This window comes from Ranitomeya imitator, chromosome 1 (genome assembly GCF_032444005.1).
Source record: "Ranitomeya imitator isolate aRanImi1 chromosome 1, aRanImi1.pri, whole genome shotgun sequence".
NCBI classification, from domain to species: Eukaryota; Metazoa; Chordata; class Amphibia; order Anura; family Dendrobatidae; genus Ranitomeya; species Ranitomeya imitator.
In genome coordinates, this window is record NC_091282.1 from 630,039,207 (window position 1) to 630,062,004 (window position 22,798).

At 43.5% G+C, this 22,798-nt stretch overlaps 1 protein-coding gene across 1 annotated transcript in view; it reads right to left on the reverse strand.

The window, feature by feature from the left end:
- ZC3H6 (zinc finger CCCH-type containing 6) overlaps positions 1-22,798 on the reverse strand; it is a 103,659-nt gene that overhangs the window by 24,655 nt on the left and 56,206 nt on the right. The window contains exon 9 of the mRNA XM_069726908.1: positions 542-609. Coding sequence (XP_069583009.1) covers positions 542-609 — 68 coding nt within the window. The remainder of the gene's footprint in view (positions 1-541; positions 610-22,798) is intronic.

Here is a 22,798-nt window from a genome sequence, read left to right on the forward strand (position 1 = left end):
AACAGCTGTCATCCTCCAGACATCATGTTCTCCCTGTCCATGTCCAAATAAAGACTTTTTACAGCATCGGGTTTGGTGAGTGCTAACCACTTTTTTTCTTTTGCTTTTGAATTATATATCTTTTTGGTTGAGCACATTGAGTAGGAGGTATAGGGGCTGGTACAGCATACAGCATATTGTAGCACGCCGATAGGTGATCGCGAATGACAGCAGTGCGGGTATACTTTGTTTCTTCTTTTTTTGGGGAGGGTTTTCGCTTTATGCATTTTTAGGGTATGTTGACACAAAGTTTTTCTTTCTGGTGACTGTTCTCACAGTGGATCATTATTTAATGTCATGAGAACTTAATGTAAATTTTGTTACAAAAAGCTCCAAAACTTTCAAATTCACCTGTTAGCACCACAGTCGAATCTAACGAATCATTTTGTATTGTTTTAACAGAAGGAATTTTAGCAAAGATTTTAGCACGTGGGAATTCACCTCATGGTTTATGTTTTCTCCAGACGGATTACATTGTGGCAGGCATTAAAGACAAACTTACTCATGTTGTGGGACTTCCTCCACCTCGTCATCCATCTCCTCTTCCATTTCTTCTTCAGTGTTCAGCACCTGCCAAAAAACAGAGGGAACGACATCTATAAAACAATGGCTGACACGCTTTTTTCTGAGATGTATTACCACCACGTGCTATTAATGTCTTTAGACAGTATGTTTTTACTATTTTTGCCCTTTTCTTTTTTCAATTTTTTCCTTCTTCCAACAACCATCACTATTTTATTTTTCTAATACACATTGCACTATGAGGGCTTGTTTATTTTGGGGGGGATGAGCTGTAGTTTTACAAGACAACATTTATTTTACCATTCAATGTACTAAAATGAAAACAAAAAAAACGTAAGTGTGGTGAAATGGTTAAAAAAAAAAAAAAAAGACTCCCACAATTCTGTGTCTTGCCAGTACGATGGCATAACCTTTTTTGGCTACTTATGGCCTTTATTGCATTTCTTTTAAAAGAGATTTGACAACCCGAAAAAGAAGATTTTCGGCATTTACCTTGAAAACCCTTTATTGCAGCTCTCACTGTGGGAAAGAAGAAACCGCAGAGAAGCCCCTTGTTGGCAGTAGCGTACACCTCTGATTTCCTGGGTCTCCTAAAGAAGCGACTAAGAAAAGTGCATTTTTGGTACTCACTGTAAAATCACTATCTCTATAGCTTCATTGGAGGATGCAGGTACCAGCTGCCTCTCTGTGGTTTCTTGTGTCCCTTAATGTAGCGACCAAGAAATGAGAGATTCTTGAATCTTAATTTTCTTTTGGGTTAGGCGACTTTCACAAATCAGGTTTTTGCCATCAGGCACAATACGGCTAATGTTGAAAAAACCGGATCCGTAGCAGATTGTGAAAAACTGATCCGACGGATCCGTTTTTTCAACGGATCCGACTAGCTTATCCAGCTAATTGGATACTAAAAAAAAAAAAAAAATCTGGGCATGCACAGTTTAAAAAAAAACAACAAAAAAAAAAAAACGGAATCCGGCACCGGAATCTGTCATTTGACAGATCCGGTGCACATAGGCTTCCATTCTAGCAAAATGTCGGATCAGGCGCTGTCCGGTTTTTCGCTGCAGACAAAAAACGTAACTTTTCCAGACACCGGACAAACACTTTTCGTCAGATCCGGCGAAAGACGGACGAAACGTGAGGCTATTCGGCGATTATACAAGTCTATGAGAAAAAAACGGATTTGGGGGGTCATGTGGGTGATCGCAGCCGGGTGTTAACTGATTTTGACAGCTGACACCCGGCACTAAGTGCCAGGAGCAATCCTAGACCACTCCCAAGACTTTAACCGCAAAAATGCTGCAATCGAAAGATTGTGACACAATTTCATCATGACGACATCCGGGTAACTAGACCTAGGAAACTTGCTGATCATGCCCAGTGCATGCTGAGCAAGTTTGTCTGTCAGTGCAGAGCTGATCGTTTATATAGCATGGAGATGCTGCTACATCATCCCCATACTGTAGAATCGATCAACCCGCAAAAAATGATTGTCCCTTAGTGAGACAAAGTAAAAACGCTAGAAAAAAGTAAAAACCATTACAATTGTAAAAATATTTTTAAAAAATAAAAATAATTAAAAAAAAAAAAAAAAATCAAAAGATTGTATCTCATTATTGAATGAAAAAAAAAATCCAAAACAATAAAAGTACACATATTTGGTATCACCGCGTCCACAGCTACTCGACCTATCAAGCTGTCTCACTAGTTAACCCTTTAGTGAACACCATAAAAAAAACAAGGCAAAAAACAATGTTTTATCATCATACCGGCGAATAAAAAGTGGAATAACAGGCAATCAAAAAGATGGATATATATCTAATATATAATTGCCTAGAATATTACTTCCTGCAATTTGTGCCAACTTCCGTGGCTTTGTCCGGAGCTAATGTCCGGAGCTAATGTCCGGAGCTAATGTCCGGAGATAAGTGACGTCAACAGTGTCCAGTGTCTGATTGGTTGCAGCCTGCTGCGAGCGACCAATCAAACGTGCCGTACTGTGACACACTCCGCCCGCCATTTTGGTGTGATTTTTGAATTTTTACCTCACAGCAAGTTTCTACTGCGTGGAGGCGGGCCCAGTGACGTTGCTCTTCAAGCTCCTGCCGAATTTCGTCAAAAAAATGATAATACCATTTACCAAAACTATATATATTTAGTTGTGAAGTGGTTCAGTGACATTTTCACACCAATTTTGAACTTTTGTTTGGTGTTTTCTCCATATACTGCCTATTATTCACTGACTGTTATACTGAGATTTATTAATTGTATTATTCTTACATTTGAATAAATAAAGTATATATGGATTCTAGACTCCCGATTCTTTAGAATCGGGCTGCCATCTAGTGTATGTATATATATATATATATATATATATATATATATATATATATATATATATATAAACATGTTACTGCTGAAAATGTAATTTTGTCCCGCAAAAAACAAGCTGCCATACAGCTCCATCAGTGGAAACAAAGTTATAGCTCTCAGAATGAAGAGATGCAAAAATTATTTTTTCTATAAAATAGTTTGTATTGTATAAAGGCGCCAAAACATAAAAAAAAACTGTATAAATGAGCTATCGCTGTCATCGTACAGACCCAAAGAACAAAACCGCCTTATCAATTTTACCAAACGTGGAACGATATAAATGCCCCCTCCCCCCCCAAAAAAAAATAGAAATTCATGTATTGCTGGTTTTTGTTCATTCGGACTCAGAAAAATCGGAATAGAAAGCGATCAAAAAAAAAATGGTACCAACAAAATCATCAACTCGTCTCTCAGAAAAACAAAACCTCACATGACTGTCGGCCGAAAAATGGAAAAATTATAGCTCTCAAAATGTGGTGATACAAAAACTATTTTTTGAAATAAAAAGCATCTTTTAGTGTGTGACAGTAGCCAAACATAAAAACCCGCTATAAATCTGGTATCACTGTAGTCACAGCGACCAGAGGAATGAAGTCACCTAATCACTTATACCGCACGAGGAACGGTGTAAAAAATAAATAAAACCAATTCTTCACATGCTGTTGATTTTTTGATTCTGCCTCCCAAAAATCACATCGCAGTAAGGCTTGGCGAACATTTATCCTGCTCTCTGCGTTAAGCTGCTACTTAATTCAGATGGAACCTCTGGCAGAAGATTCCCTATAATGAGGCAGATGGAGACACTGTGGATGCCAAAGCACCTGTGATCTGGCGGTGTCCATCTTTTTAGGATTGCATAAAAGTGCCATCGGCCACAGTTTTGTGCACTTCTGAAAAGAAGTACACCGCTGAACAGAGGCCAGACGGAGTCCTGAGTAACTCTGCCGCCTCATTATGAATCACGTCATTCAGAGATTTAGATGGAAACCCCAAAGTAAGTGCTCAGCGTAGAGAGCTGGATAAATGTAATCCCATACTTTATGTAAAATGTTCCCAATAAAAGCTTCAACTCAATCCACAAAAAAAGCAAGTTCTCACTCAGACTTGTCATCTGTTAACTGAAATATAGAGGGCTTCCATATTTCTGGTAGCACAAAGGCTCTGGAAAAGCGAAATGGCTCCTCACCTGCCAAAAGAAACTCAGCAAATTATCTGCTCCCAAATCCAAATGCCCCCTCCCTTCTGAGCCCCACAATGTGCCTAAACAACATATGGCGTCCACGTTTGGCATTTCTGTAGCGATGAGAGCCTGCCTAACTTACGGGTGCGTGCCTCCAGAAGAACGGGCTGGGCATAACATGCTGGTCACTACAGGGTCAGCTTGTAATTTTCACTCCGCAACATTCGTTGCTGCTTGTTTCTGGAAAATACCCATGGTGTCAAATTCGTCACTACACCTGTAGATAAATTCCCCAAAATGGGGTCACTTGAGGGGGATTCTGCTTTTCTAGCAATTAGGGGCTCTGTATGTGGAATCTGCAAACTGTTCTAGGAAAATCTGTGATCCAGGAGGCAAATAGCTCTCCGTTACGCCCGAATCTCACCGTATGGCTAAGTAGTACTGTACAGCCACATATGGGGGTATTTCCACATTCAGCAGAAACTGTGAGACACATTTTGGTGTCATTTTTCCCACTTTTTGTGTGAAAATGTAAAATCTTTTTGTTTTTTTAATCAGATAAATTTTTATTAAATATAACAAAATAAAACATGTGTTACTCGTGACAGAACATTTTACTCAACTAACAGTTTTTGGTATAAAGTATATATCCCTCCTCCTCCCCCCTTCGAGACCATAACATAAATAGGCAAAGTTCCTCACATTCTGCATATAGTCAAATAGACTAATACCACCACACCATAACATCTCTTATAACGTCCCACCATACTAGTTCCAGTCAATCCATGGTTGTTATAACTTGTGGAAAAGATCCAATTTGTTTCTCTTAGTGTAGATGCTTTTTTCTAGAAGAAGTACGGTATATGATCCGTTTGTGTAATAAAGTCTCTTCTAGTCGGAGGTTCCTCTCTAATCCAGAATTTTGCAATCAGTTTTCTTGCAATAAATAACAATCTTGCAATTACTATTTTGGTCGAGTTGTCCATTATTATTTCTTCCACATATCCCAATGTGCATACTAATGGCTCTTTAGGGACAGTGCACCCATACACCAGTTCAATGTGATTCAATACCACTATCCAGAAGGAGGACAACCTAGGGTACTGCCATAACATGTGCAGCATACCCGCCTGAGATTGCGAGCACCTTGGGCAATCAGAATTAGGCCTCAGTCCAGCCTTGAATAATCTTACAGGGGTTCTATAGGCCCTATGAATAACAAATAGCTGTGACAACCTCCCGAGTTCACTAATAGAAATCTTAGGCACGTACTTGATTCCCATCTATCATCATCAATAACTCCCAGCTCAGCTACCCATTTCCCTCTAGCCTTAATTGGATGTTTAACTAGAAAAGTAAATAGAAGATACCCATATACCTCCGAAATTGCCCCCCTCGTACCCCGACCTTTAAGAATAAATTCAAGCATGAGATCCACTTGCATCACTATAGGCCTCTTTCTACCTTGTGTCTGGTATGCGTGGCGGATCCGATTACCGTATATTGGTACAACTCTGAGCACGGTATCTGGAAATCTTCCTGTAGCTCCTCAAACTGTTTAAGACTACCCTGACTAACTAACTGGCCTATCAGTCTAATTCCTGCCTCCTTCCAGACCCGAAAACCCTTCATTTACCTAAATTGCTGTAGGTATATATTGGCCCATATAGGGGAAAACCTAGTAAATCCAGTTACCCCTCTGGTATGTTTCACTTTTTCCCAAACCCTGTGAATTAGGCCAATAGTACAATACTGAGAACCCACCTTCAAAAAATGTCCTCCCTCCAAACTTTCGCTCAAAGACCCCGTTTAAGTAAGTACCTCAGGCTATTAGGAATACATCCCCCCCGTCTCCTCCCCCAACCTCTAAGATGTCGGCACTGTGCCGATAAGAACAGCAGCCAAGGATTAAGGAGCACCAGACCTCCCTCCGTTTTAGGCCTCTGTAACATCTCCTGTTCAAACCTTGGGCTCTTTCCCCCCCATATTAGCTCACCAAACAGGGATTTAATCCTATGAAACCTACACTGCGGGATCCAAGCAGGGTAATTGTGCAGCACATAAAGTAGTTGCGGCATCACAATCATTTTTAATAAATTCACTCTACCAACAGATGTAATTTATTCCACGCCGAAATTTTGGTACGAATTTTCTGCAGAAGCGGGTTTAAATTTAAATCCTCAAATCGTATTAGAGGAAGGGCAATCTGAATCCCCAAATATTTAAATTTTTGGACCATTTTCAGTTTTGTAGAGGATTCCACCTCTCCTCGACCATCATTAACTCCATCTATCGGCAGAACACATGATTTGTCCCAATTAATCATAAGTCCAGAAAACTGCCCAGATTCCTCAATTAAAGCTACAGCGCTACTCAGGGTCACCTCCGAATCCTCCAACAAAAGTAAAATGTCGTCAGCATATAAGGCCACTTTTTCCTCCATTAAATAGAAAAAACCCTTTACCTCTTGTGCTCCTCGTATTTTAGCCGCCAATGGCTCCACAGCAAGAGCGAAAAGCAACGGGGACAGAGGACACCCCTGTCTAGTACCCTCTATACAATGAAAAGCTTTCTGACAATTTGTTATTTACTCTGATTTTTGTCATTGGAGCGGAGTATAGCAGCCTCACCCAGGAGATGAATCTACGCCCAAACCCTAGGCGCTCTAGCACTAATCACAAGTAAATCCACTCTACACAGTCGAAAGCCTTATGGGCATCCAAAGACACCACTACTCTTTTACCAGCGTTATCAGCTGGAATTTGCATATCTAGATAGAGCCTCCTTAAGTTGAATGCCGTAGATTTATTAGGCATGAAGCCAGATTGATCCAAATGAATCACCTTATCAATCACATAAGTCAGTCTGTATGCCAAGGCCTTCACCAAAACTTTAATATCTGCCGTTAAAAGTGAAATTGGTCTATAAGACTCTGGAAGCTGTGGATCCTTATCCGCCTTAGGGATGACCACAATAATAGCTTCTCTCATAGATGGAGGCAGCACTCCTCTCTCCAACAACTCATTAAAAACCCGTTCCAAATTGGTTATTATTTCTTCATTAAGGCTTTTATAGACCTCCGCTGGGATGCCGTCTGCCCCCGGTGCTCTGCCACCTGCCATATCTGCCAGAGCCACCCTCAATTCTTCCTCTCCAAGTGACTTATCCATCCATTCACTATCTTCCCTACTTAATCTAGGTAGATTAATCTCTTCCATATAATTATCTATTTCTACTTTCCCCTTTTGTACCATAGGAGAGTATAACTAAAGGTACCATCAAACTCAGCAACTTTACAACGAGAACGACAACGATCCGTGTCGTTGCAGCGTCCTGGATAGCGATCTCGTTGTGTTTGACACGCAGCAGCGATCAGGATCCCACTGTGCCATCGCTGGTCGGAGCTAGAAGTCCAGAACTTTATTTGGTCGTCAGGTCAAATATCGTCATGTCGTGTATCGTCATGTTTGACAGCAAAAGCAATGATGCCAGAAATGTTTTTACATGGAGCTAACAACTAGCGAGAACAATAAGTACGTCACTGGATCGCTCCTGCATCGTTCTGCTGTTGCCGTGTTTGACGTCTCTACAGCGACCTAAACAGCGACGCTCCAGCGATCGGCTCGTTGTCTATATCACTGCAGCGTCGCTGAGTGTGACGGTACCTTTACTATAAAATTTCCAGAAGACTTCCAGGATTTGTTCCCCGTGTGTAACCACTTTATCACCCTCCAATTTTATATCATACACATGGGAGGAATCCCTCTACACCGACGCCACCACTGATAACAAATGCCCCACTTTCTCCCCCTCTGCATAAAATGACTCCTTTTGGAATTATCGCAACCTCTCTGCTTTAGGCTGCCGTCACACTAGTAGTATGTGGTTAGTATTTTACATCAGTATTTGTAAGCCAAAACCAGGAGTGGGTGATAAATACAGAAGTGGTGCATGTGTTTCTATTATACTTTTCCTCTATTTGTTCCACTCCTGGTTTTGGCTACAAATACTGATGTAAAATACTGATCAAATACTGATAGTGTGACGGGAGCCTTAGACATATGTAATTGGTTAACCGCCATCTGCGCCGCCTTCATCCTAAGCTGGGTATCCCTTGTACGTTGGGAGCGTAACGCTATCTCAGCTGCCTTCAACTCCTCCATCACCTCTTTATCCTTGTTTCTAGACCTATTTTTGTGCCTTGAAATATCCCAGAATAAAATCCCTCTCAAATACACCTTCATAGTATCCCAGACAATATGGCTACCTGCACTTCCCTCGTTTAATCTTAAAAAATTATTTTATTTCCTCCCCTATCTTTTCCATGTCCAAAAGCTGTAGCCAAAAGGGATGGATTTTCCACCCCGTCACAACTGCCCTCCCCTGGTCTACCAAATGAAGGGACACCAATACTGGACTATAATCTGATAGAACCCTGGGTAAATACCTAAACTAATAATAAACTACCTCCTGCACTAAATCATCTATCCCTTCATTTCCTAAAGCAACATCAATACGAGACAGAGAACCATACGTCACGAATAGCATGAATTTATGCGTTTATCAACATTACGTACACCCCATAAATCTATCCATCCTATTTCCCTTATGTAATTACCAAAAGGCGTTGCATTCCCTTCCTCTCTCATCAACGCGTGCCTCCCCTTATCCCAATAGTTGTTAGTTATGTTATTAACTTCTCCCATTATTAGTAAGGGCATACCCACCCATCTACCTGATATTTCCAGTATCTCGTAGTTTTTTCTTTGAATACGGCGAGGGAATATATAAAGACACTATACACATTAACCTATTAAACAACTTACATACTATAAGCACATATTGACCGTCTTTGTCTATTATAACCTCTACTTCTTCAAACGGCACACTTGTATGAACCAGTATTGATACACCTCTAGCGTAGGTTGAGAAAGTCGACTGATAGGCCCTTCTCACCCATCTCTTCTGCAGAATATCTACTTTTTCCTCCACCAGGTGGGTTTCCTGAAGACATATAACTGAGGGTCTCTGTTTCAGCAAGTACTGGAATATTGCTGCACGCTTGGTAGCATAAGCAAGGCCCCTGACATTCCAACTTAAAATTTTTATTTCACCCCCCATTATGATTAATAAAAGGCACCAAAATGAGTCAAACCTACCATGGCTTCCCTCCTATTCCTCTCCCTTCCTCACACAGCAAATGAAAATGTCTGTTGCGCCGCCGAACACAACCATCTCAGAACAGTTACATAACAAAGCTTATCAACCATGAACCATAACGTTCACTTTTAAAGGATAGCTTAATAACATTTAGGGAGTATTAACTGTTCCAGTAACACTCAACAACAGCTTCAAAGGGTCCGCTCTGCTCCAATGCGCTTGGCATTAAGATCCAGCCACCATTGAGTCGCCTCCTCCAGATTTTGAAAAAATTGCACCCAGTCCAAAGTCACCACCCTAAGTTTAGCCGGATAAATCAGAGTAGCTCAAGCCCAGGTCACGTAGTCTCCTCTTGACCTCTCCAAACTTCATCCTAAGCTTTTGGACTGCTGCGGAATAGTCAGGGTAAATGGAGATCCGGTTCCCGTCAATAGTAAGACCATCACTGTTTCTGGCCTTCCTCAGCAGGATATCACGGTCCAGATAGTTCTCAGTGGGATTACTCCCTTCCGCTATTTCCGGTACACCTATTATTCTTAAATTGTTTCTGCGGGAGTGGTTTTTCAGATCGTCAGTTTTAAACTCCAGCTCTGCAATCCGCTGAATGTACTTTTTTCTCTTTTTAACAATTTGTTAGTCTGATCTTCAACACTCCCCACATGCTCCTCCACTACCTCCACTCTTTTCTCAACTTTACGCATAGCGGAGTTAAGTGACACCATCTCTCCTTCAGAGAAGCCAGAGCAGATTTACAGTATGTATATAACCACTGAAGATAGGTCTTTAAGCGTCGGTTCCTCCATTTCAGCCACCCCCGCAGCCACAGATATCAGTTTGTGGGGCCAAATCAGAGAGTACTGAGGTTTCTATCTCAGGCCCTGTATGGGCTCTCACCGGGGACCCCCGCTTCACCATACTGTTCTCAGCACCATCACCTCCATGCAGCAAGTTCCCAGGGTCACTTATTCCTCCAACTCCCTCACCTTCAGCCTCTGAGCCCAGCTTCTCGGCCTCCTCCGATCGCGCAAATTTCTCCAGCTTGGCAATAACTTCTAGTCTCTTGCGGTATGCGGCTCTTGCCTTAACCGCCTCTTCTGCATTCGGCGCCATCTTGGGTCCGTGAGCCTCCCGCCATTGCCGGCTCATTCTGCTTCCTTCTCGTCTCTGCCGTGCCTGGACGCTCCTCCACCGCTCCCCGGTGGTTCCCTTCGGCTTCCCGGGTCTCTGTGCACTACCAGGTACTTTGCAGGCGTTCGGCGGTGCTTCCAATAAGTATTATTATGGTATGTGCAGCGGGAGAGGTCCGGAGCACGTCCTCCTAAAATGTGCGCTAGGCCACACCCCGAAAATGTAAAATCTTTGGCTAAAACAAAATTCTGGTGGTAAAAATGTAGTTATTTTGTCTTAACGCCCACTGGTATAAAATTATGTGACACACCCATGGTGTCAATATGATCACTGCACCCCTACATGAATTCATTGAGAGGAGTAGTTTGCAAAATGGGGTCACTTATGGGGTTCGGCTGTTCTGGCACCTCATGGGCTCTCCCAGTGGGTCATGGCACCTGCAAACCATAATAAAATCTGGCGATTAAGTGTCGGGTATTGGCGCACTCAGGAAAAAAATGACCCGAGTTTGTTGTAAAAGAAATTCCTATTCGCCCTTAGAAAAATTAAAAACTTGGGGCTAAAACATTTTAGTGGTAAAAATGTAATTTATACTTTCTTTACCACTCAACTGTATAAAACTCTGTGTGTGGTTCAATATGATCACTGCACCACTAGATGAATTCATTGGGAAGTGTAGTTTGTAAAATGAGTTCACATATAGTATTTAAGGTTGAAGGAAGACCTTAACTCCATCTAGTTCAACGCACAGCTTAACATGTTGATCCAGAGGAAGGCAAAATAAATACCCAAGCGGCAAACATTAAGCTCCACATTGGGGAAAAAAATTCCTTCCCAACTCCACATACGGCAATCAGACTAGTTCCCTGGATCAAAGCCCTATCAACAGAGGCGTAGCTAAGGGTTCAGGCTAGGGGGGGCGAAACACATCTGAGTGGGCCCCCTAACCTGAGTAACGTTTTTTTACAGAATTATGGTAGTTTTAAACACTGTTGTGGGCATCTCAGTGGAATACTGTGCATTCCACATGGGCCAGATAGATTGTATTCTGCTACATCGCTACACATGAATAGATAATATATTATGCATAACATACATTAAATCATGGTTCTAAACCCCTACAGAGCAGCCTCTTACTCTCATAGTGATTGCCTGTGAAGAAGACACTGAGCTTGAACTGCCGTGACCTCATCACTGGCATTTTCTCACGGTCGTGATGTCACAGCAGTTCAGCCCAGCTGCGAGTAAACTCAGTGACGTCACCGCTAGTCATTGAGGCTGCGAAGGCAGCATCTCAGTCGCCAGTGGTTTACAGCTGGGACAGTCGCATCTTAGTACCGTCCCGGTTGCAAACTGTATATTCCCATGATATGGATTACTGCTTAGAACACAACGATGGACAGGTATGGTACATTGTTGGTTTGTGATTTTACTTTTATTACAGGAGATCGAGGGCTTCACATGGATTAGCCGTAACAATAAAAATGGTAAACTGTGTTTTGTTTTATTTCAAATAAAAGACTTTTTTCTGACCGTCTTTATTTTACATGTAGCTATAGGATTAGTAATGGAGAGGTGTCTTATAGACACCTCTCCATTACTAAGCTGTGGGCTTGATGTCACCTAACAAGCAGAGCAGGGGAGAATGATAAGAGCCACTTTCAGCCCCTGCTGCTGGGGAACAGCGCTTACTGTAGCACTGCTTCCCCGGTGGCTGTCCGTGTGGTACTGATGCGGCACACACGGATGGCACATGGTTGTTACATGTGTGCCGCACGTATTGCACACATGGACATGGATATATCTGATACCGTTTTTTCTGGTATCGGAAATAAATGGACGTGTGAAAATGTTATTGAGTGAGGCTGCACAGTTAGAACATGGCCAGGAGTATGCAAATCACATACTTGTTGATATGGGCAATGGCGAATCCTTAGTATGCGAGATGTGACGTTTCACAATTTTGCAGCCACATAGGAGTATCTGCAAACTTGCAGCATTAGATCAGACAATCCCTTTAAGTAAAGTGCAGCTAGAGCCATGGTTATTGTATGGGGGCTTGTTGTATGGGGGCTCGTTATACCAAGGCTATGTTTCCATGGTCATGAAACCTTCCGGATTTGCTTCGGATTGGACGCTGCGTATAGCCGCAGCATCCAATCTGCAGCTTCCAGATGTTACAGCACAGTGGATGGGATTTTATGAAATCCCATCTACACTATGCATACAAACACCCAGGTGGCAGACCTGTGTAACCGGACATACGGTGCATCTTTATAGACCGCAGCATGTCTATTTATCTTCCGGAGACGCTCCGTCTCCACAAGATGAATAACCCAGTCTATGAATACGATGCGGTCATTCCGCCTCTGTTCAATGAACACAGGCGGAATCACCATGCGTACAACAGGGGGCAGCGCTTTTGGCGGAGTGCTGTATTTGCTGCATCCAAAGCGCAGGAAATCCTGAACATGGAGACATAGCCTAACAGGATGGAGCTTATTATAAGACCTAAGCTGTAAATATAATAAGTCCCCTATCTCCACCTAGACAACTATCTACTATATAATTGTCTACGGGTCACTTCCGTCTGTCTGTCCTTCTGTCACGGTTATTCATTCGCTGATTGGTCTTGCCAGCTGCCTGTCATAGCTGCCGCGACCAATCAGCGACGGGCACAGTCGGGAAGAAAATGGCGGCTCCTCACTCCCCGCAGTCAGTGTCCCCGGTGATCCGCTCCATACTCCCCGCAGTGTCCCCGGCGCTCCGCTCCATGCTTCCTGCAGTCACTGTCCCCGGCGCTCTAGTCCATACTCCCCGCAGTGTCCCCGGCGCTCCGCTCCATGCTTCCCGCAGTCACTGTCCCCGGCGCCCACTCCATACTCCCCTCCGGTCACTGCTAACACAGGGTTAATGCTGGCGGTAACGGACCGCGTTATGCCTCGGGTAACGCACTCCGTTACTGCCGCTATTAACCCTGTGTGTCCCCACCCTTTTACTATTGATGCTGCCTATGCGGCATCAATAGTAAAAAAAGTAATGTTAAAAAAAGAAAAAAGAACCTGCTATACTCACCCTCCGTTGTCTGCTTGCGCCTGCCGCCATCTTCCTTTCCCAGCGATGCTTTGCGAAATTACCCAGAAGACCTAGCGGTCTCGCGAGACCGCTAAGTCATCTAGGTAATTTCGCAATACATCCTGGGAACGGAAGAGGGCGGCAGCCGCGCGCCCATCGACACAGCGCCGATGGATCCCAGGAGGCGGAGAGACGGAACGCTGAGGAGCAGTGACCAGAATGGTATGTTAAACTACAAGGGGCCCTCGGATCGTTAGGTAAGTATATGTTTATTTTTTATTTTTTAACCTGTGACATACGTGGCTGGGTAATATACTACGTGGCTGGGCAATATACTACGTGACTGGGCAATATACTACGTGGCTGGGCAATATACTACGTGGCTGGGCAATATACTACGTGGCTGGGCAATATACTACGTGGCTGGGCAATATACTATGTGGCTCTGTGCTGTATACTACGTTGTTGTGCAATATACTATGTGACTGGGCAATATACTACGTGGCTCTGTGCTGTATACTACGTCACTGTGCAATATACTACGTGACTGGGCAATATACTACATGGCTGTGCAATATACTACGTCACTGGGCAATATACTACGTGGCTCTGTGCTGTATACTATGTCGCTGTGCAATATGCTACGTGGCTGTGCAATATACTACGTGGCTGTGCAATATACTACGTGGCTGGGCACTATACTACGTGGCTGGGCACTATACTACGTGGCTGGGCACTATATTACGTGGCTGGGCACTATACTACGTGGCTGGGCAATATACTACGTGGCTGGGCACTATACTACGTGGCTGGGCAATATACTACGTGGCTGGGCAATATACTACGTGGCTGGGCAATATACTACGTGGCTGGGCAATATACTACGTGGCTGGGCAATATACTACGTGGCTGCGCAATATACTACGTGGCTGCGCAATATACTACGTAGCTGGGCAATATACTACGTGACTGCGCAATATACTACATGGCTGGGCAATATACTACGTGGCTGGGCAATATACTACGTGGCTGGGCAATATACTACGTGGCTGGGCAATATACTACGTGACTGCGCAATATACTACGTGGCTGGGCAATATACTACGTGGCTGGGCAATATACTACGTGACTGCGCAATATACTACGTGGCTGGGCAATATACTACGTGACTGGGCAATATACTACGTGACTGGGCAATATACTACGTGACTGGGCAATATACTACGTGGCTGGGCAATATACTACGTGGCTCAGCAATATACTACATCACTGGGCAATATATATACTACGTGGCTGGGCAATATACTACGTGGCTGGCCAATATACTATGTGGCTCTGTGCTGTATACTAAGTAAGTATATGTTTATTTTTTATTTTTTAACCTGTGACATACGTGGCTGGGTAATATACTACGTGGCTGGGCAATATACTACGTGACTGGGCAATATACTACGTGGCTGGGCAATATACTACGTGGCTGGGCAATATACTACGTGGCTGGGCAATATACTACGTGGCTGGGCAATATACTATGTGGCTCTGTGCTGTATACTACGTCGTTGTGCAATATACTATGTGACTGGGCAATATACTACGCGGCTCTGTGCTGTATACTACGTCACTGTGCAATATACTACGTGACTGGGCAATATACTACATGGCTGTGCAATATACTACGTCACTGGGCAATATACTACGTGGCTCTGTGCTGTATACTATGTCGCTGTGCAATATGCTACGTGGCTGTGCAATATACTACGTGGCTGTGCAATATACTACGTGGCTGGGCACTATACTACGTGGCTGGGCACTATATTACGTGGCTGGGCACTATACTACGTGGCTGGGCAATATACTACGTGGCTGGGCACTATACTACGTGGCTGGGCAATATACTACGTGGCTGGGCAATATACTACGTGGCTTGGCAATATACTACGTGGCTGGGCAATATACTACGTGGCTGGGCAATATACTACGTGACTGCGCAATATACTACGTGGCTGGGCAATATACTACGTGGCTGGGCAATATACTACGTGACTGCGCAATATACTACGTGGCTGGGCAATATACTACGTGACTGGGCAATATACTACGTGACTGGGCAATATACTACGTGGCTGGGCAATATACTACGTGGCTCAGCAATATACTACATCACTGGGCAATATACTACGTGGCTGCGCAATATACTACGTGACTGGGCAATATACTACGTGGCTGGGCAATATACTACGTGGCTGGGCAATATACTACGTGGCTGGGCAATATACTACGTCACTGGGCAATATACTACGTGGCTGGGCAATATACTACGTGGCTGGGCAATATACTACGTGGCTGGGCAATATACTACGTCACTGGGCAATATACTACGTGGCTGGGCAATATACTACGTGGCTCAGCAATATACTACATCACTGGGCAATATACTACGTGGCTGCGCAATATACTACTTGACTGGGCAATATACTACGTGGCTGGGCAATATACTACGTGGCTGGGCAATATACTACGTGGCTCAGCAATATACTACGTGGCTGGGCAATATACTACGTGGCTCAGCAATATACTACGTGGACATACATATTCTAGAATACGAATACCCGATGCGTTTTAGAATCGGGCCACCATCTAGTTAGATAGCAGGCCCCCTACAGCGACACCCATCCCATTCCGCACCCTAACTCGGCTCCCACTCTGACCCTCATTCACCCCACTCCCACAGTAACATACTAATATCATGTGCAGTGTCTTGTGCTTTATTTAAAAGAACGAACATTCCACTTCCACAGCAGCCCTTACATTTATGAAAATGTCCGTCCTGAGTGACTCCTGTCCGTCAGTGTGACTTTGTCCAGGGACCAGGTGGCAGGCCAGGCACTATCTTGGGCTCTGTCCTGGCACAATAAGAGATGCTGCTGCTGACTAGGACCTGAGAAGAGTGTGGACCAATAGGAGCAGACCTGGGGCGGAGCTATCTGCAGCACTGCCAGCCTGTCAAGATACTATCAGGTTAGCAGCGCTCCAGCTCCAGCCCTCACCGTGTGCTCGCAGTGAGACTCTGCTATTGGCTGCAGCCTGCTCAGCAGCGTGCAGAGTCTCCATCTGTGTGGAGACCAGGCAGCAGCGCGTCCCCATGTCTGGACTGTCAGAGAGCCGCGGCCGCTTATTGCTTAACACTGAAGCGGCCGCGGCTCTGGATGGGTCATGGGTGGGTGGATGGGCCCCTCCTCCTCCTCCTCCATCATGTGACAAGTTCAGGCCTGGGGCGACGCTGCAGCTTGCGCTCCTGTGTGTCTGGACTCTGGTGTCACTGTCTGAAACATCAGAGAGCCGTGGCCGGCTGCCGCTTATTGCTTACTGACTAAAGCGGCCGCGGCTCTGAGTGGGCCCCTCCATGTGACTGGGCCCGGGGCGATGGCCCCCTCTGCCCCCCCAGTAGCTACGCTACTGCCTTTCAAGGAATCTAGTATATATAACCTGTAACCTTAAACTTTTCAAGAAAGGCATCCAGTCCCCTCTTAAATTTTAGCAATGAATCACTCATTACAACATCATACGGCAGAGAGTTCCAGTCTCACTGCTCTTAAAGTAAAGAATCCGCGTCTGTTATTATGCTTAAACCTTCTTTCCTCCAGACGTAGAGGATGCCCCCTTGTCCCTGTTTCAGGTATACGAGTGAAAAGATCATCAAAAAGGTCTTTGTACTGTCCCCTCATATATTTATACATTGTAATAAGATCACCCCTTAGCCATCGTTTTTTCCAAACTAAATAGCCCCAAGTGTAATAACCTATCTTGGTATTGCAGACCCCCCAGTCCTCTAATAACCTTGGTCGCTCTTCTCTGCACCCGCTCTAGTTCAGCTATGTCTTTCTTATACACCGGAGACCAGAACTGTGCACAGTATTCTAAATGTGGTCGAACTAGTGACTTGTATAGAGGTAAAATTATGTTCTCCTCATGAGCATCTATGCCTCTTTTAATGCATCCCATTATTTTATTTGCCTTTGTAGCAGCTGCCTGACACTGGCCACTGAATATGAGTTTGTCATCCACCCATACACCCAGGTCTTTTTCATTGACGGTTTTGCCCAGAGTTTTAGAATTAAGCACATAATTATACATCTTATTACTTCTACCCAAGTGCATGACCTTACATTTATCCCCATTAAAGGTCATTTGCCATTTATCAGCCCAAGCTTCTAGTTTACATAAATCATCCTGTAATATAAAATTGTCCTCCTCTGTATTGATTACCCTACAGAGTTTAGTGTCATCTGCAAATATTGAAATTCTGCTCTGAATGCCCCCTACAAGGTCATTAATAAATATGTTAAAAAGAAGAGGGCCCAATACTGACCCCTCTGGTACCCCACTGCTAACCGCGACCCAGTCCGAATGTGCTCCATTTATAACCACCTTTCGTTTCCTATCCCTGAGCCAGCTCTTAACCCACTTACACATATTTTCCCCTATCCCCATTGTTCTTATTTTATGTATCAACATTTTGTGTGGCACCGTATCAAAAGCTTTTGAAAAGTCCATATACACTATGTCCACTGGGTTCCCTTGGTCCAATCCGGAACTTACCTCTTCATAGACACTGATCAAATTAGTCTGACATGAACGGTCCCTAGTAAACCCATGCTGATACTGGGTCATGAGGTTATTCCTCTTCAGATACTCCAGTATAGCATCCCTTAGAATGCCCTCCAGGATTATACCCACAGTAGAGGTTAAGCTTACTGGTCTATAATTTCCGAGTTCAGTTTTTGTCCCCTTTTTGAATGTTGGCACCACATTTGCTATACGCCAGTCCTGTGGTACAGACCCTGTTATTATGGAGTCTTTAAAGATTAAAAATAATGGTCTATCAATGACTGTACTTAATTCCTGTAGTACTCGGGGGTGTATCCCATCCGGGCCCGGGCATTTGTCAACTTTAGTGATTTTTAGACGCCGCCGCACTTCCTGCTGGTTTAAGCAGGTGACGTTTAAGGGTATGTGTCCACGTTCAGAATTGCATCAGGATTTGGTCAGGATTTTATGCAGATGAAATCCTGACGAAATCGGCACCTGAGGATACTGGCAGGTCACCTGCGTTGTCCTTGCGGTTTTTCTGCAATGTAAGGACATGCTGCGTTCTTAAAAGATACGCTGCATGTGCGTTTTCGCGGATATGCCGCATGTGTCCTTTAATGCATAGTGGAGACGGGATTTCATGAAATCCCCTCCACTATGCTTTAACATCTGGACCCTGCGTGTTTGACGCTCCGGCTCAACGCAGCGTCAAACACGCAGCGTTTCCTGAACGTGGAAACATACCTTAATGGGGAATTTTTGTTATCACTGATCATATTGTCTGCCATGGGATTTTCTTGTGTAAAGACTGTTGAAAAAAAGTCATTTAGCATATTGGCTTTTTCCTCATCCTCATCCACCATTTCACCCAGACTATTTTTATGGGGGCCAACACTATCATTTTTTAGTTTCTTACTATTTATGTAGTTAAAGAATATTTTGGGATTATTTTTACTTTCTCTGGCAATGAGTCTCTCTGTCTCAATCTTTGCTGCCTTGATTTGCTTTTGGCAGAATTTATTTAATTTTCTGTATTTATTTAATGTGTCATCACTACCTACTTCCTTTAACCCCTTTACCCCCAAGGGTGGTTTGCACGTTAATGACCGAGTCAATTTTTACAGTTCTGACCACTGTCCCTTTATGAGGTTATAACTCTGGAACGCTTCAACGGATCCCAGTGATTCTGACATTGTTTTCTTGTAAGATATTGTACTTCATGATAGTGGTAACATTTCTTTGATAAAACTTGCGTTTATTTGTGAAAAAAATGGAAATTTGGAGAAAATGTTGAAAATTTCGCAACTTTCCAACTTTGAATTTTTTTATGCCCTTAAATCACACAGATATGTCACACAAAATAAGTAATATTTCCCACATGTCTACATTACAGCAGCACAATTTTGGAACCAAAATTTTTTTTTTTGTTAGGGAGTTATAAGGGTTAAAAGTTGACCAGCAATTTCTCATTTGTATAACGCCATTTTTTTTAGGGACCACATCTCATTTGAAGTCATTTTGAGGGGTCTATATGATAGAAAATACCCAAGTGTGACACCATTCTAAAAACTGCACCCCTCAAGGTGCTCAAAACCACATGTGAACGCTGTACAGAGGAAGAAGCTCCCGCGCCCGGAGACCGTGGGACATGCAGGGACCGCGTCAGGAGCGCTGGGAGCAGGTGAGTATTTCACATTCACCTTTCCGCGTTCCACCACCGCTCCGTCTTCCGCGTCCTCTGCACTAAACTGTTCATGTCAGAGGGCGCGATGACGTATTAGTGTGCGCGCCGCCCTTTGCCTGAACAGTTACTGCGGAGAGACGGGCAGCGTCGAGAGGTATGTCTTTTTTTTTTTTCAGTGCAGCAGCAGCTTTACATGTGGCACAATGTTATATGGAGCATCTATGGGGCCATAATGAACTGCATGGAGCATTATATGGGGCCATAATGAACTGCATGGAGCATTATATGGGGCATCTATGGGGCCATACAGAAGTGCATGGAGCATTATATGGGGCATAAAGAACTGCATGGAGCATTATATGGGGCATCTATGGGGCCAAAATGAACTGCATGGAGCATTATATGGGGCATCTATGGGGCCATACAGAACTGCATGGAGCATTATGTGGGGCCATACAGAACTGCATGGAGCATTATATGGGGCATCTATGGGGCCATACAGAACTGCATGGAGCATTATGTGGGGCCATACAGAACTGCATGGAGCATTATATGGGGCATCTATGGGGCCATAATGAACTGCATGGAGCATTATATGGGGCATCTATGTGGCCATAAAGAACTGCATGGAGCATTATATGGGGCATCTATGGGACCATAAAAAACTGCATGGAGCATTATATGGGGCATCTATGGGGCCATAAAGAACTGCAAGGAGCATTATATGGGGCATCTATGGGGCCATAAAGAACTGCATGGAGCATTATATGGGGAATCTATGGGGCCATAATGAACTGCATGGAGCATAATATGGGGCATCTATGGGGCCATAATGAACTGCATGGAGCATTATATGGGGCATCTATGGGGCCATAAAGAACTGCATGGAGCATTATATGGGGCATCTATGGGGCCATAAAGAACTGCATGGAGCATTATATGGGGAATCTATGGGGCCATAATGAACTGCATGGAGCATTATATGGGGCATCTATGGGGCCATAAAGAACTGCATGGAGCATTATATGGGGAATCTATGGGGCCATAATGAACTGCATGGAACATTATATGGGGCATCTATGGGGCAATAAAGACCTGCATGGAGCATTATATGGGGCATATTTGTATATGGAGCATCTTATGGGGCCATAAAGAACTGTATGGAGCATTAATGGGGTATATTTTAATATGGAGCATCTTATGGGGCCATAATGAACTGCATGGAGCATTATATGGGGCATATTTTAATGTGGAGCATCTTATGAGGCCATCAAACTGTATGGAGCATTATATGGGGCTCCTGATTCAATAAATTTATTCAAAAACACAACCTACTGATGTCTCAATTAATTTTACTTTTTATTGGTATCTATTTTTATTTTTTACATTTACCAGCAGCTGCTGCATTTTTCACCCTAGGCTTATGCTCGAGTTAATAAGTTTTTCCAGTTTTTTGTTGCAAAATTAGGGGGTTCGGCTTATACTCGAGTATATACGATGCTTTTTGTGCTGTAGACGTGAGAAATGTTACTTATTAAGTATTTTGTGTGACATATCTGTGTGATTTAAGGGCATAAAAATTAAAAGTTGGAAAATTGCGAAATTTTCAAAATTTTTGCCAAATTTCCTTTTTTTCACAAATAAACGCAAGTCATATCAAAAAATTTTTTACCACTGACGTGAAGTAAAATATGTCACAAGAAAACAATGTCAGAATCACCGGGATCCATGGAAGCGTTCCAGAGTAATTACCTCATAAAGGGACAGTGTTCAGAATTATAAAAATAAAAAAATTTGGATCTGAAAATTTTTTGTGAAAAAAATTGACACAAAAATGAGCTTTTTGCTCCCAATTTTTTATTTCACCAAGGGTAACAGGAGAAATTAGACCCCAAAAGTTGTTGTGCAATTTGCCTGAGTACGCTGAAGCCCCACATGTGGGGGTAAACCACTTTTTGGGCACATGACAGAGCTAGGAAGGGAAGGAGTGCCGTTTTACTTTTTCCATGCAAAATTGGCTGGAATTAAGATCGGATGCCATGTTGTGTTTGGAGAACCCCTGATGTGCCTAATCAGTGGAAACCCCCAACAAAAGACACCATTTTGGAAACTAGACCCCCCCCAAGGAACTTATCTAGATGTGTGATGAGCACTTTGAACCACCAAGTGCTTTAGAGAAGTTTATAACGTAGGGCCGTAAAAATAAAAAATCATTTTTTCCACAAGAATTATCTTTTCGCCCCCAATTTTTTATTTTCCCAAAGGTACAAGGAGAAATTGGACCCCATATGTGGGAGTAAATCACTGTTTGGGCGCATGGTAGAGCTCGGAAGGGAAGGAGTGCCATTTGATTTTTTTCAACGCAAAATTGGCTGAAATTGAGATCGGACGCCATGTTGCATTTGAGAGCTCCTAATGTGCCTAAACAGTGGAAATTCCCAAGTGATCTTCGGTGAGATCCCTGCTCACGGCGCTAGCAGGGATCTCATCGAAGTCACCAAAGTTCAGCCCGGCTGGGAACGGAGCCTCAGTAACCGGAGGTAAACTCTATGACATCACCCCCGGTCACTGACGCTGCATTCCCAACAGCTCATTCACCAGTGGTTCTCAGCCTGAACGGTGCATCTTGGCACCATCCAGGTTGAAAACGAATTATCCCCCAGACATAGATTATGGGGAGAGGTGAGGGATATTTTAGTTTTTTTATTTTTGTTTTATTTCAGGAGATATTTCAGGCTTCGGTGGAAATAGGCGTTGGGTGAGTATAACTGTGTTTGTTATTTTTAAATAAAAAAGTAAAACTGTCTTTGGCTGTGTCTTTATTTTCAAAACAACTATAGGATTAATAGTGGATAGGTGTCTTATAGACGCTTCTCCATTACTAAGCCTTGGGCTTGATGTCACCAGACAATACCATGGTGACATCAACCCCACAAATATTAACCCCCCACTTGCCACCGCTACAGGCCTATTCTGGGTAGCCACGTCCGAGTTAGCTGATTTAGTGGACCAGATCTCACAAGCGAAAAAGGACTTACATAGTAACA